The 12,583-nt window shown below is 37.9% G+C and overlaps 1 protein-coding gene across 2 annotated transcripts in view; it reads right to left on the bottom strand.

Moving 5' to 3' along the window:
- Positions 1–894: 894 nt before the first annotated feature.
- Positions 895–12,583, bottom strand: part of LOC113114323 (gamma-aminobutyric acid receptor subunit beta-2) — a 38,103-nt gene continuing 26,414 nt past the window's right edge. Inside the window, exons 6-10 of one of the 2 annotated variants that reach the window (XM_026281232.1) lie at positions 11,700–11,837; positions 9,887–10,039; positions 4,934–5,178; positions 4,441–4,581; positions 895–2,658 (exon numbers count right to left, since the gene is read on the bottom strand). In XM_026281232.1, the coding sequence (XP_026137017.1) occupies positions 2,314–2,658; positions 4,441–4,581; positions 4,934–5,178; positions 9,887–10,039; positions 11,700–11,837 (1,022 nt within the window). In that variant the 3' untranslated portion in view covers positions 895–2,313. The remainder of the gene's footprint in view (positions 2,659–4,440; positions 4,582–4,933; positions 5,179–9,886; positions 10,040–11,699; positions 11,838–12,583) is intronic. The other variant, XM_026281233.1, reaches the window with a different exon arrangement.

Raw genomic sequence — 12,583 nt, forward strand, 5'->3', positions numbered from 1 at the left:
TTTAAAACAGTAGCTAACATTCTCCATTTTAATGATGCATAGTTCGCATAGGCAAGATGAGGCCGGAATATGAACGCAATCCGTTAATGGTTCATTGTTTTAATGGTTTTCTATGGGAAACGATTTAAAGTGAAACTTTACACATTGTGTTTATATTCTGGCTTCATCTGCTTGCCTGTACAAAATGTACATAATCAATAAAGTTTTAAATGAATTTTTACTTTTAATATCTACATTTTACTACATTACTACTTAATGCAAACAGTGTAAAAATAAATAGCGGTCTCAGGGTTGCCAGGTTTTCGCAACAAACCCCGCCCAACTGCAACTCAAAACTTTCAGGAGGGTAAAATACACGTGTTTTCGTCAGATTTGCATTCCAGGGGCTAAATATCATGTTATTGGGATTGGTTCAACCCACGGACATGAAGAACAACCAGCAGCAACAGTTTTAACGTATCCAAAATACGCGGGAAAACCGTGGACTTGGCAACACTGCGGGAGTAAAGCTTCGTTTTGCCCTCCAGGTGGGCGTTCCTATAGGTGTGTGACGTCACGAATAAAACTATCAATATAAAAGTAGCTCGAGGACTTGGCAAAACACTCTGAAATTCGCCCTCTGCTTCTATGAATAATAAATCCCGCATACTTCCATTGGAATGGATTGGCGATCTCTATCGTTTTGGCAGTAACGAACGCTGTTAGACCAGGGTTAAAAAAAAATAACTTTTAAACTACAGTCATTATAATAACAAACAGAGTGCAGCTTAATGACGTGCAACAGATTTTACAATACTGAGAGGACAATTTGGCCATTTGTAATTATTGATATCAAACCTTTCCAACTGAAGCCACCGTAAAACTGCAAGGAAAATTCTGTAAGGTAACGGTTTAAGAGATATAAGCTTCATTAAGCTTTAATAATTTAATTTAGATACATTTTCATTATTGTTGACATTACACAATATATATATTTACAGGTCATTATGAAATATCATTAGAATTTACAGGATTTTATACAAAATTGCCTGACAGATGCCTTGATTGTATGATCCAGATCCTTCAAATATTGTTAACTGATAGATACCAAAAAATTTCAGAGTAGCAATGATCGCTTTCTTTCTTAAATTCAACTGGTGCACTTCGAGGCTGAAAAGATTCAGATCCTTCGCCCAATTCTTAAGCAGCAATATTTTTTTTTCATCAACCAAAGTCTTCGACGTTAAGAAATCTAATACACCAAAAAATACGTTTAAATAATGAACCATAACATTAACATCTGATATTATAACTATTGAATCAGAAAGTTTTTTTTTTTTTTTTAACATGATGTAATATCAGCTACCAGTTTTCAACTTATATCTATCAATAGTGTTAATGGTTTACAGATATATTGCGTCTTTCTTCGTTGAGGATCACTCGCCTCATCCAATCTCGAAACACTGGAGAGATGTTAAACAGAGTGGCTCACCACTCAAAGTTTATACCGTGTAGAGATGAGGACTGTCTAGCATTTACACAGCCTAGGTACTGTTGACACAGTCCAACCACCAGGGTAATGGTCCATGTCAGTCCGTCCTTTTCCATGGGATCACATGTGTCCTTCATCGTGGCCCAGCCTGTTCATATATCCCCAGCATCAGATAAAACCTTTGTCTTAATTGGGCTGAGTTTCCTTGTTGGACCAACATCAAAAAAACAAACAAAACGAAAAAAAGCAATAGTAAAAGGACCTGTTGTGAAAATACCCTGTATGGCTTCCTGACAGCGTCAATGCATTGCATCCTGCAAACTCATTTGAAAGAACAGAAGAACCTTTAAAGTGTCAAATGAAAATGCATTGTGCTCTGGCTCTCTGCAAGAGAAAAAGAAAACAAACCAAAGCATGCTTTTAAAAGATATCTGATATACAGCTTAACTCTAGGAAAATAGACTTTCACGACCGACTCCTTTTGTAAAGCTTTCTTGGATGCAGTTGGCTACGACGTAACCCGAAAAACAAATCCTTAAAATATATGCAAAGACAAGCATAAATATTTGATCCACAGAGTAATCTACATATGACAAATATAAGTGATATATTGAAACTCTGGAACAAGCCCTGTACTGCGTGTTTTTTCTCCGGTTGTGTCTTAAAAACAACATCAACAAAAAAAAAAAATCCTGATTTATTATAATTTTTTTTTACTTTGACTGTCTTTCCTTAGTCTTTCCCCTATATATTTGAAATAAATCAGCAAAAGGTGTATTGTTTTATTCTCTTTTTTACTCTTCTTTTTTTCTCTTTTGGTCCGTTCCGCTCTCCGGATGCTTTTAATGCACGTAGTAAAGCCAGTAAACTATGTTGAAGAAGGAAAACACGGTGGGGAAGATCATCCTCGACCACTTGTCGATGGAGTTGACGTCGGACAGGTCCGGGATGTTGACCTTGAGCTGGGAAGCCCGTCTCCTGAGCCGGCTTTTCTTCTGGGTGGCGTGGCGCTCCAGGGCACTGTGGCCGTAGTTTTGCCGAGCCATGGCCGCTCGACGGTATTGAAGGGTGGAGCTGTCGTAGGCTAGCATGGTGCTACGTGGGTCTCCCAGACCCCTGGACAGATCGGACGGACCCATTTCGTTCTTCATCTCAACCGTGGTCAGCCGGATATCATCAGCGGTCATCTGGAGAGAGGAGAAACATTGTAGGATCAGGTGCAATCAAGAATCACTGTCATCTAATGGTGCATAATTGAAGAGCCCTCTATGCATTATATTTGCAAAACCAGCATCTTTCTGAGATCTGTGGGTAGGACATTTTTAAATCAACTGGAATCCGCCTTTTTAAAATCACAGACCGCAGGGTAATGCTGTTTTTGTATATGTTGAAATGATGCACAGTAATGGATTTCATGAAGTGGACCGTCCCTTTAAAACGATGATGAATGCAGTACAACCATAGTAAACGAATCGTCAGCGATAGTTATACTGCACTCATGGTTAAGCTGTGGAATAAAAGCGTTTCAGGCAATAATATCCAGGATTATTTCCAAATTTCAACCATGGCATGGTTAAAATTCTGTCTGCGTATAAATCAGCCAAACAAATGCAAATAAAAAAGGCAAAAACATGAAGGCAGAGGTCTGGATCAACAGTTAGGTGTCAGGTTGCAGAGATGGAGGTAAGGAAAGGACGGGGCTTTCCACGAACCCTGCTTGCTTAAATTTTATTTTATCATTTAAAAAATTAATTTTAAGCATTATTATATATTAGACTGCTTAATATTTATCAAAATTGTCCTTCAAAAGCTACGTAAACATTGCTAATGCATTTTGCTAAGCGCTAATGTTACTGTAACAAAGCGTCAAATGTTGCACCTGGCTAGTAACAATTTATCAGTATTTATTTTTTAACTAATACCTAACCAGATTAAGGTTAGTTCCCCATTGTGTTGTTCACCTTGTCAATAGATTTTCTGCTTTGAACATTGCTTTGAAATATTGTCTAACACGAGTGTAATATCTCACATGATTTACATTTGATTACATCATATAGATTTATCAGCCACTTGGCTTTTATGTAGACAATAATCTTGGCTATTCAAATTTTACAGACCTTAATTTATGTTTATAAGTAATTACCCCAAAATCATTTGGGAATGTCCCAAAAGTGAAGTCTCGTTCACACCAAGAATGATTACTGTAAAGATATCTACTGTATAAGGATAATTCAGCTAGTGTCCACAGCAATGCATGACATCATCTGTTTATAATGATAATTACAAATTATATAGATTCTGATTGGCTACCAATGCTTTTATCGTTTCGACGGTATCACTCTTCTGCAGTGTTGGGGAAAGCTACTTTTAAAAGTAATGCATTATAATATTGAGTTACTCAAAAAGTAACAAATTGCATAACTTAGTTACATTTCTTTTGCGTTACATTTTGTCACCTGGGTTAGGCTTGATTATCAGTTTTTTTATAACAAAAAATCCAAAAAGTTACATGTTTGGGAACTTAATTGTAAAAAGTAATTTGTTTAAAAGTAATGCGTTACTTGAAAAAGTAAATTGATTAAGCAAATCACATTTCTTATTTAACATTTTTCTGTGTTTTTATCGTTATAGTTGTAGCGTGGACTAATCTATATTCTCATATAATTTGAATGGTTAAAACTTCTTAAAAGTTATCCTCCGTGGTGTGAACGGTCCTTTAAACTAATTAGCGTCCTCTGCACAGTCGCTACGCTCAGGAATGGGCATCTGGGAAAAGGCTTGGATGCAAACGATAAGTGAAAAAGGGCGGGACAACGTAATGGTGGAAATGACGATGGCTACCATCATTACTCTAAAGGAAGAACAACAGAAGGTCATCCAAAGAAATCATAACAGAAAGAGCTTGGGTGTGTTTACTTCTGGTTGGTTATCGATGCAGAACCATTGCATTTTTTTGTACCATTCAGTACCTTAAGTCTTTGATCGCCTAGTCCTAATGCTGCATCCTCCGCAAAGATCGGATCCCACATCGAGTCATACCCGTCAATTTCCCTCTGTTTCATTCTGGCATAGAGAGCATCGTCTCTCTGAACTACACTTCCCACCAACCACTGCAAGCATACAAAATCAGCACTGTTACAGAGGTCGGCCGCAGTCGGAGAGAGACACAACTCTTTCAATGAGATTAGAAGGAAAGCCCTAGAGGCTCCGCCAGAGAGTGAGTCTGTTGTGTACAGCTAACAAAAGTCTGCGCCAATCTCCCGGAAATTTCATCCCATGAGGGTAAAAGCCCATTAGGTTGTGGCCGGTGAACAAGCTTATGCCAGTGGGAAAAATACAGCTATACATCCGGTGTTTTAACAGTCTGACCCTGAAAGAGAACCGACCACCTACTGACCAGAGGCCTTTGTCAACAAACCCTAAAGACGCGTGAGGTGTGTGTGTGGAAAGCTCGGCAAGTACCTTGTTGGGGTCAGGTCTGAGTTTCTCATTGTTGGCCGTGGCGGCTTTTTCCGCCGCTCTCTTCTGTCGCTGAGGTCCCCTCCCGAAGAAGATGTAGTTGACGAAGGCGTACTCCAGCAACGCCAGGAACACAAAGACAAAGCAGCCCATCAGGTACATGTCTATGGCTTTCACATAGGGGATCTTGGGGAGGGTCTCTCGCAAGTGAGTATTAATGGTGGTCATGGTCAGCACGGTGGTGATACCTGGAGTTCAGAGAAAGCGTTCAGGCATAATTAAGTACAGCTCAAGTCAGTCGCAGTTTTATATAACAAGAGAAGTGAGACATAATTATCCAGCAAGCGCTGAGTAGGAGCTGCCAACGAAGCAATTACAGAGGTTATTCATGTGTCATCTTCCAACTTGAAACCATTATGAAAACTTTGACAACAATTGACTTGAATACAATGCGCTAATGCAAATGCAAATCGAAGAGATGTGCCGCGAGCTACGGTGCTTCCAGAGAAAAGATATATTTAGAGATGTGCTCTTCGATTTAAGTGAAGCTTAAATTTTTGGTTAGCATTCATGAACACAAAATTTAATGCTTGAGTTTAGGGGTCTGTTCATTTTTATGCAAACCGCCTCACAATGATCTTGGGGTATCAGTGGCACCTAAAAATGTACAGCTTGTTTAGACAATTTTTGAGTAATCTGACTGAAGAAATTTGCAAAACAAGCACAAAATGACCTCTTATGCTTAATACTTTCATGGAAACAAAATGATAAATTTTTCAGGATTCTTTGAATAGTTCAAACGAAAATAATTTATTTTAAATATTATAAATGTACTGTCCCTTTTGATCAACTTTTTGCATCCTTGTTAAATCAAAGCAATGATTTTCAAATGTATTATGAAAACAATCTTTTGAATGGTGCATGTATATTACAAAGTGTCAAATCTAGTTTTTCGTCAACATTTCTCCTATAAATGTTTAATTTGTTCATCATCCTCATCATCTCGGTTTGGTCAAATTCATACATACTGTATCAAACACATTCAGTGTAGAATAAAGCAATAAGTGTAGAATAAATTCACAGTAAACCACAGCTATAAAGGGCTTATAAAACAGTTATTCCATATACATAGTAAGGTTTCACAAAATAAAATACAGCAAATAATGTGTAATGATGTTAACAAAAACAGTATACAGGTGCATCTCAAATTAGAATGTCGTGGGAAAGTTCATTTATTTCAGTAATTCAACTTAAATTGTAAAACTTGTGTATTAAATAAATTCAGTGCACACAAACTGAAGTAGTTTAAGGCTTTGGTTCTTTTAATTGTGATGATTTTGTCGCACATTTAAAAAAATATCAATTCACGATCTGAACAAATTTGAATATGTTGACATGCCAATCAGCTCATCAACTAAAAACAACTGCACAGGTTTCCTGAGCCTTCAAAATGGTCTCAGTTTAGTTCACTAGGCTACACGATCAAGAGGAAGACTGCTGATCAGACAGTTGTCCAGAATACAATCATTGACACCCTTCACAAGGAGGGTAAGACGCAAACATTCATTGCAAAAGAAGCTGGCTGTTCACAGAGTGCTGTATCTAAACATGTTAACAGAAAGTTGAGTGGAAGGAAAAAGTGTGGAAGAAGAAGATGCACAACCAACCAAGAGAACTGCCGCCTTATGAGGATTGTCAAGAGAAATCGATTCAAGAATTTGAGTGAACTTCACAAGGAATGGACTGAGGCTGGGGTCAAGGCATCAAGAGCCACCACACACAGAAGAGTCAAGGAATTTGGCTACAGTTGTCGTATTCCTCTTGTTAAGCCACTCCTGAAACACAGACAACGTCAGAAGCATCTTATCTGGGCTAAGGAGAAGAAGAACTGTATTGTTGCCCAGTGGTCCAAAGTCCTCTTTTCAGATGAGAGCAAGTTTTGTATTTCATTTGGAAACCAAGGTCCTAGAGTCTGGAGGAAGGGTGGAGAAGCTCATAGCCCAAGTTGCTTGAAGTCCAGTGTTAAGTCTCCTCAGTCTGTGATGATTTGGATTGCAATGTCATCTGCTGGTGTTGGTCCATTGTGTTTTTTGAAAACCAAAGTCACTGCCCCCGTTTCCCAAGAAATTTTGGAGCACTTCATGCTTCCTTCTGCTGACCAGCTTTTTGAAGATGCTGATTTCATTTTCCAGCAGGATTTGGCACCTGCCCACACTGTCAAAAGCACCAAAAGTTGGTTAAATGACCATGGTGTTGGTGTGCTTGACTGGCCAGCAAACTCACCAGAGCTGAACTCTAGAGAGAATCTATGGGCTTTTGTCTTTCCAAAGCGTGCTCTCTCCATGAAGACGCGGATATTTCAGCAAAGGATAAATGGATTTGCAGCACAAAAAAAAAAAAAAAATCGCCCTCACTAGCTCTGCTACTAAATTTATTTCAAAATGGCAATCCATATACAGCTATGAACAGCTGTTCCTTCATCTTGGCTGAGTTTTCAACGTTGTTAGGGGAAAGGATGAAGCTGATTGGTTAGTTCTTGTCACATGACCCGCGGTGCGCTTGCGGCATTCTGAAAAGTTGAGATGTTTTTAACCTGATGGGGTGCGGACGCCCCTGAAAAAAACGGGCGCGTCGCGACCGCGTTGTTTCCATTATAAGCGTGGATGCCGCGCGCCTACATTGGAAATAACGAACTTGCGCGCGCAAAAGATGCAACATGTGAACGGCCCCTTAAACTACTTCAGTCTGTGTGTATTGGATTTATTTAATGCACAAGTTTCACAATTTGAGTTGAATTAGTGAAATAAATGAACTTTTCCACAACATACTAATTTATTGAGATGCACCTGAACTTCCACCAAACAATGTAGTTCCTCAGAAACGGTTGTGATTTTAACAAAGTGGTTGTGAGCAACACACCAAATGTGAACAAAGCTGTATGTTTGTAGAGTAATTTAAAACAGCTTTGAACTTGCCTCAACCAATCAGAATCAAGGAGACCGGAACTATCCGTTTTATAAAGCTCAGGCAATTCATTCTGAAGGGACGTAGAGAAACCGAGACATCAAGTCTGTAACAGAGCTGCTGTATTTCTGCTTAAACAATACAGCAAGGTTGAGACATGTGTTTCCTTGTCACATGCCCCTCACTGCAGACAGATTCGCTCTGACAAGTTCTCCCAAACACAAAAGGCCCGGCTCCCTATCATCGGTGATCTATTCTCCGCTGTCTCCCCTCCAAGTATCAGCGTCAGAAGAAGCCATTTTGTCATAATGGCAGGAACATGGCCCTGGACATAAAACATGTCAGTAAAGAGCGACCGGAGGAAAGTTTGTCAGCTAAATCAGCAGTAATACGTCAACGCAGATCAGCAGAGTCTACAGAGCACTCCTAATAGAGTTTGGAGCGGAGCACTGGCAGCGCCGTATTTTCACTGGAGTGAGGCAGATTTAAGACCCACTTGAGTCCAAGCATCATACAATTTCATTTGCAATTTGAGCCTCCTTTTTTGGAGCACAGGCACGTACTGCCCAAAGGAAAGCACAACCACAATATCTAGTTCCTCCTACGCAGCACTGAGAAAAAACGAAGAATCATCTCATGACTGTTTCCTCTAGAGTTTCAGACGAGATGCTTTAAAAATGTTTTAAACTACTCCGATTTGAAAAAATAAAATCGTCTACCAAAGATCTAATGTGAGTCATAATATGACAATATGAACCATTGAACAATTCTCTTCTTGGGGAACAGACGTACTAAGATCACCTTGGTTTTGCCAAGACATGTTCCTGAATCAACCCCTAGAAGACCTCAGAGGATGCTAACCCTCAAACAACATACAAAACTACCAAATTTCGCTTAACACAAATGTACAATTTGTTTGAGATTACAAATTCTGATTTAAAAGGTACACAAACTTTACACACATCTTCAACTATTTTCTTAGGGTTCTTAATGCAGATTGTTGTACCATTATTTGCTATGCTTTCGTGCTGATGTTGATGAATGAATGAATGACGCATGGTTGCACGCGGTTCTGTTATTTACCCGCTCTTAAACAAGACATTGAACAAATTAATTCTTATAATGGTCGCTTTACATGCCATTCAGACTGCATCGGTCCTTAGCTGTAGAGCCCAAACCCTATGGATTCAATTAAAAGTCTGGCTAAGCAAGACTATTGGACTTCCAACTTGGAAATCTCATCTTATGAACAAGAGGACACCTGGGGGATGTAATCACGTTTAGTCAAATTCAATAAATCGATGAGTTGAAGCGCCAGCATTATAAGATATAACTTGTTTCTCAAGCATTTGTTGAGATGAAAAAACCTGTTGAAAATCTTACACCTGCTGAATGAATGCATATCTCCATTTATTCTCTGCAATATTGTTGGCAGGAGACTCTGAACACCTGCAAAGCGAACTATAATACAGATTTCCTTGTACTTCCAGTAAACACCTCTACGGCCAAGTAGGAATATCCCATATCCCAAAATATGATTTATTTATAGAGTTCACTTTCACAGCCTCTTTGTTTCAAACACTGGCTTTGAAATGCACAAAAGTATTCATTGGTGAAGATGCACAAAATGTGTAAAAATCATAAACCTTTGTGGGTCACAGAGCTTATTTTCTGCAATAATCCAAACGCCAACATGAAAATCCTATTGGGTTTTGTAGAGGGAACCAGGGGGATGTAACCTACAAAATTATGCCATCACTGCAGCACAATATAGGAATGTTTTCCCAGGACCAACAATGATGTTGATACAGAAACACATCTCGGCAAAATCACAGTCACTGATGTATTACTGCAATGAGAGGCAAACAGAAAAGAGCCTGTAAAACAAGCACTGGAAATCCAGCTGAGCATACAAAATAAAGACAGTGTAAAATGGTCCCCATAAGCCTAACAGACCAACAATAACACACATCACATGATCAGATGTCCCACCTAAAGCCACACGGGCAGCAGAAGCATCGTAGTTGATCCAGAAGGATACCCAGGACAGGATGGTGATTAGGATCGAGGGCATGTAGGTCTGCAAGATAAAGTAACCGATGTTCCTCTTGAGTTTGAAGCTCAGAGACAGACGAGGATAAGAACCTGGCCCAAAAAAGAAAAAGAAGGACAGTTTCATTCATGCTCTCTAGTAAGATCTAGTAATAAGCATTTTAGATTGCGGTAGTCGTACCATAAAAAGTCTGGGGTGGAGTGTAACGTTTTAAAATGTTCGTAAAACTAAGCATTTTCTGCTTATCAAGGATGCATTTATTTGAACAGAAATGCGTAAAAAAAAAAAAAAGGTCAAATATTATTGGAATTCAAAATAACCATATTCTATTTTAATATATGATAATGATCAAAGCAGTTTTTCCACATAATTCCTCCAGTCTTCAGTGTCACATGATCTTCAGAAATCATTCTAATATGATAATTTGCTGCTCAAGAAACATTTCTGAAGCACTGCTTCATATTTTTGTGATGCATGTTTATTTGAAATCTTGTATGATGTCGCTTTTAATCACTGCAATGCATTCTTTAAATCAATTTAATGCAATAAATGCATGATAAAAAAACAAAAAAACATTGACTGGCCATTATGAATAAACTGTTGCTTTTAGCATCAGTCTTTTTCTTGTATTGCCGAATGCTGATCATTTAATGCATTGGTCGATCTCTAGTAAACACAAAGGCCATCTCAAATTTATATTTAGTGGCAGAACAGGTCACAATAATAAGCGGCGTGTCTGAGAGTGTGGGTAGAGACAGACAGCCAGACTGTTACCGTTATCTGTTCCTGAAAGGCAGACCAGTGATGATAATAAGACTGGAGAAAAACAAATTATGTGCACTTACTCATATGCTTACTCATCGCATACATCGCTTCAAGGTTTAGCTAAAGGACACTGTAACTGTATATGCATGCAATAACGTCTGCACTAAAGCATTTCAGCGTGTGATGTTTTTGTGGATAAACTGTAGGGATCATACCAGGGGACGTATATCAGCTTTCTGTGTGCTCACAGATGTGTGTGTATAAGGGCTGTTGCACATGAAGCCTTTGAATGTAGTTAAAAAAAATCAGAGCTAGATAGTAACTGATTAAATGCAATCTGAGATGTGTAGAGGTGCATCTCAATAAATTAGGATGTCATGGGAAAGTGCATTTATTTCAGTAATTCAACTCAAATTGTGAAACTTTTGTATTAAATAAATTCAATGCACACAGACTGAAGTAGTTTAAGTCTTTGGTTCTTTTAATTGTGATGAACCCACCAATTATTTATTGAGAAGCACCTACATTTTTATCAATCACATGATTACATATTATTCACTCATATAATGTTTAAAGCAAATGTTATTAATAACAATAAACAGAATATGTTTTTTGTCTTTGTTTTTTTTTTGGTACAAGATTATCCTATTTAAATCACTGTGATAAACGAGTAGTCAAAAAGTAGTTTGATTATATTACCTAAAATGTATAATATAATGGATTACGTTACATAATGACAGATGGCTGAGACCTATCCATTTTATATTAGCTTTACTTTTGTTTGTAATCATGTCTTTCGGTTTGTGTCCTTTAAGTAAAAAAAATTAAATAAATGAAATACCTAAAATAATTTCTTCATTAGATAATCATGAAAAAAAAATTCACAGTGATATAATATTCTGGTCCCACCGCCCACCGCTAGATCAAACATTACTTCTGACTCATGGTCCCAACTGTACCACACACACAAAGGAGAATAAACTCAACCTGTGGAGAAAACCACGTTCTTGGAGATGAGATTGTAGTCCACGATGGAGAACTGAGGCAGCTCGATCCTCTCCACCCCAGTTACGGCTCTGTTTCCCCCTCGCCAGTAAAACTCGATATCATCTGTGGTGTAGCCATCTGGAGGATCCAAACACACGTGCATTATCACAAATATGAGGACAACCGATGAACAGCAGCAGAAAATTACCTCTGCAGAAAGACTTCCTTCTGCATCTAAGCTTTATGAGACTTTAAACAAAGAGAGAGTTGATCCTCATCATCCTCAAATTGTCTATTTAAATATTCCAATTTAGTAAATATTATAAGAAATTTGTTCTATATCAATTAATGGAGTTAGACTTGTTTTCAACCCTGTTACCAATGTTTGTGACGTGTCTTTATTAAAATACTACATACATATACAAAATATGTATACTACAATATTTTGGGTAACAGGGTTGAAGGTTAGGATTGACAAATGCAATCAACAAGAAAAATTATTTTTACAAAATGTTTGTTACAAAAACATTGATCATCACCCTCGGGTTGTCCATTTAAATATTTGAGTTGTTTTCAACCCTGTTACCAATGTTTATGACATGTCTAAATACAGTTTAAAACATTTTAGAAATAAATAGACAATACTATTAAAAATAAACAAAAAGAAAAAACTAAAAACGATGCAAACATGGGTAAGACGTAACAGGGTTGTAAATATCACTCAAATTACATATTACATCTCTATATTACATCAATCAATAGCTAGCTGAGGCCAAAGATGTTGTTGTTGTTGTTGTTGTTGTTATGTTTCCCAAAAATCTAAGAACAATATTTATTCAGTGTATTTTTTCCCCTACAATATTTTGGGTAACAGGGTTGAAGGT

The sequence above is a fragment of the Carassius auratus genome, chromosome 14 (genome assembly GCF_003368295.1).
Source record: "Carassius auratus strain Wakin chromosome 14, ASM336829v1, whole genome shotgun sequence".
Taxonomy (NCBI): domain Eukaryota; kingdom Metazoa; phylum Chordata; class Actinopteri; order Cypriniformes; family Cyprinidae; genus Carassius; species Carassius auratus.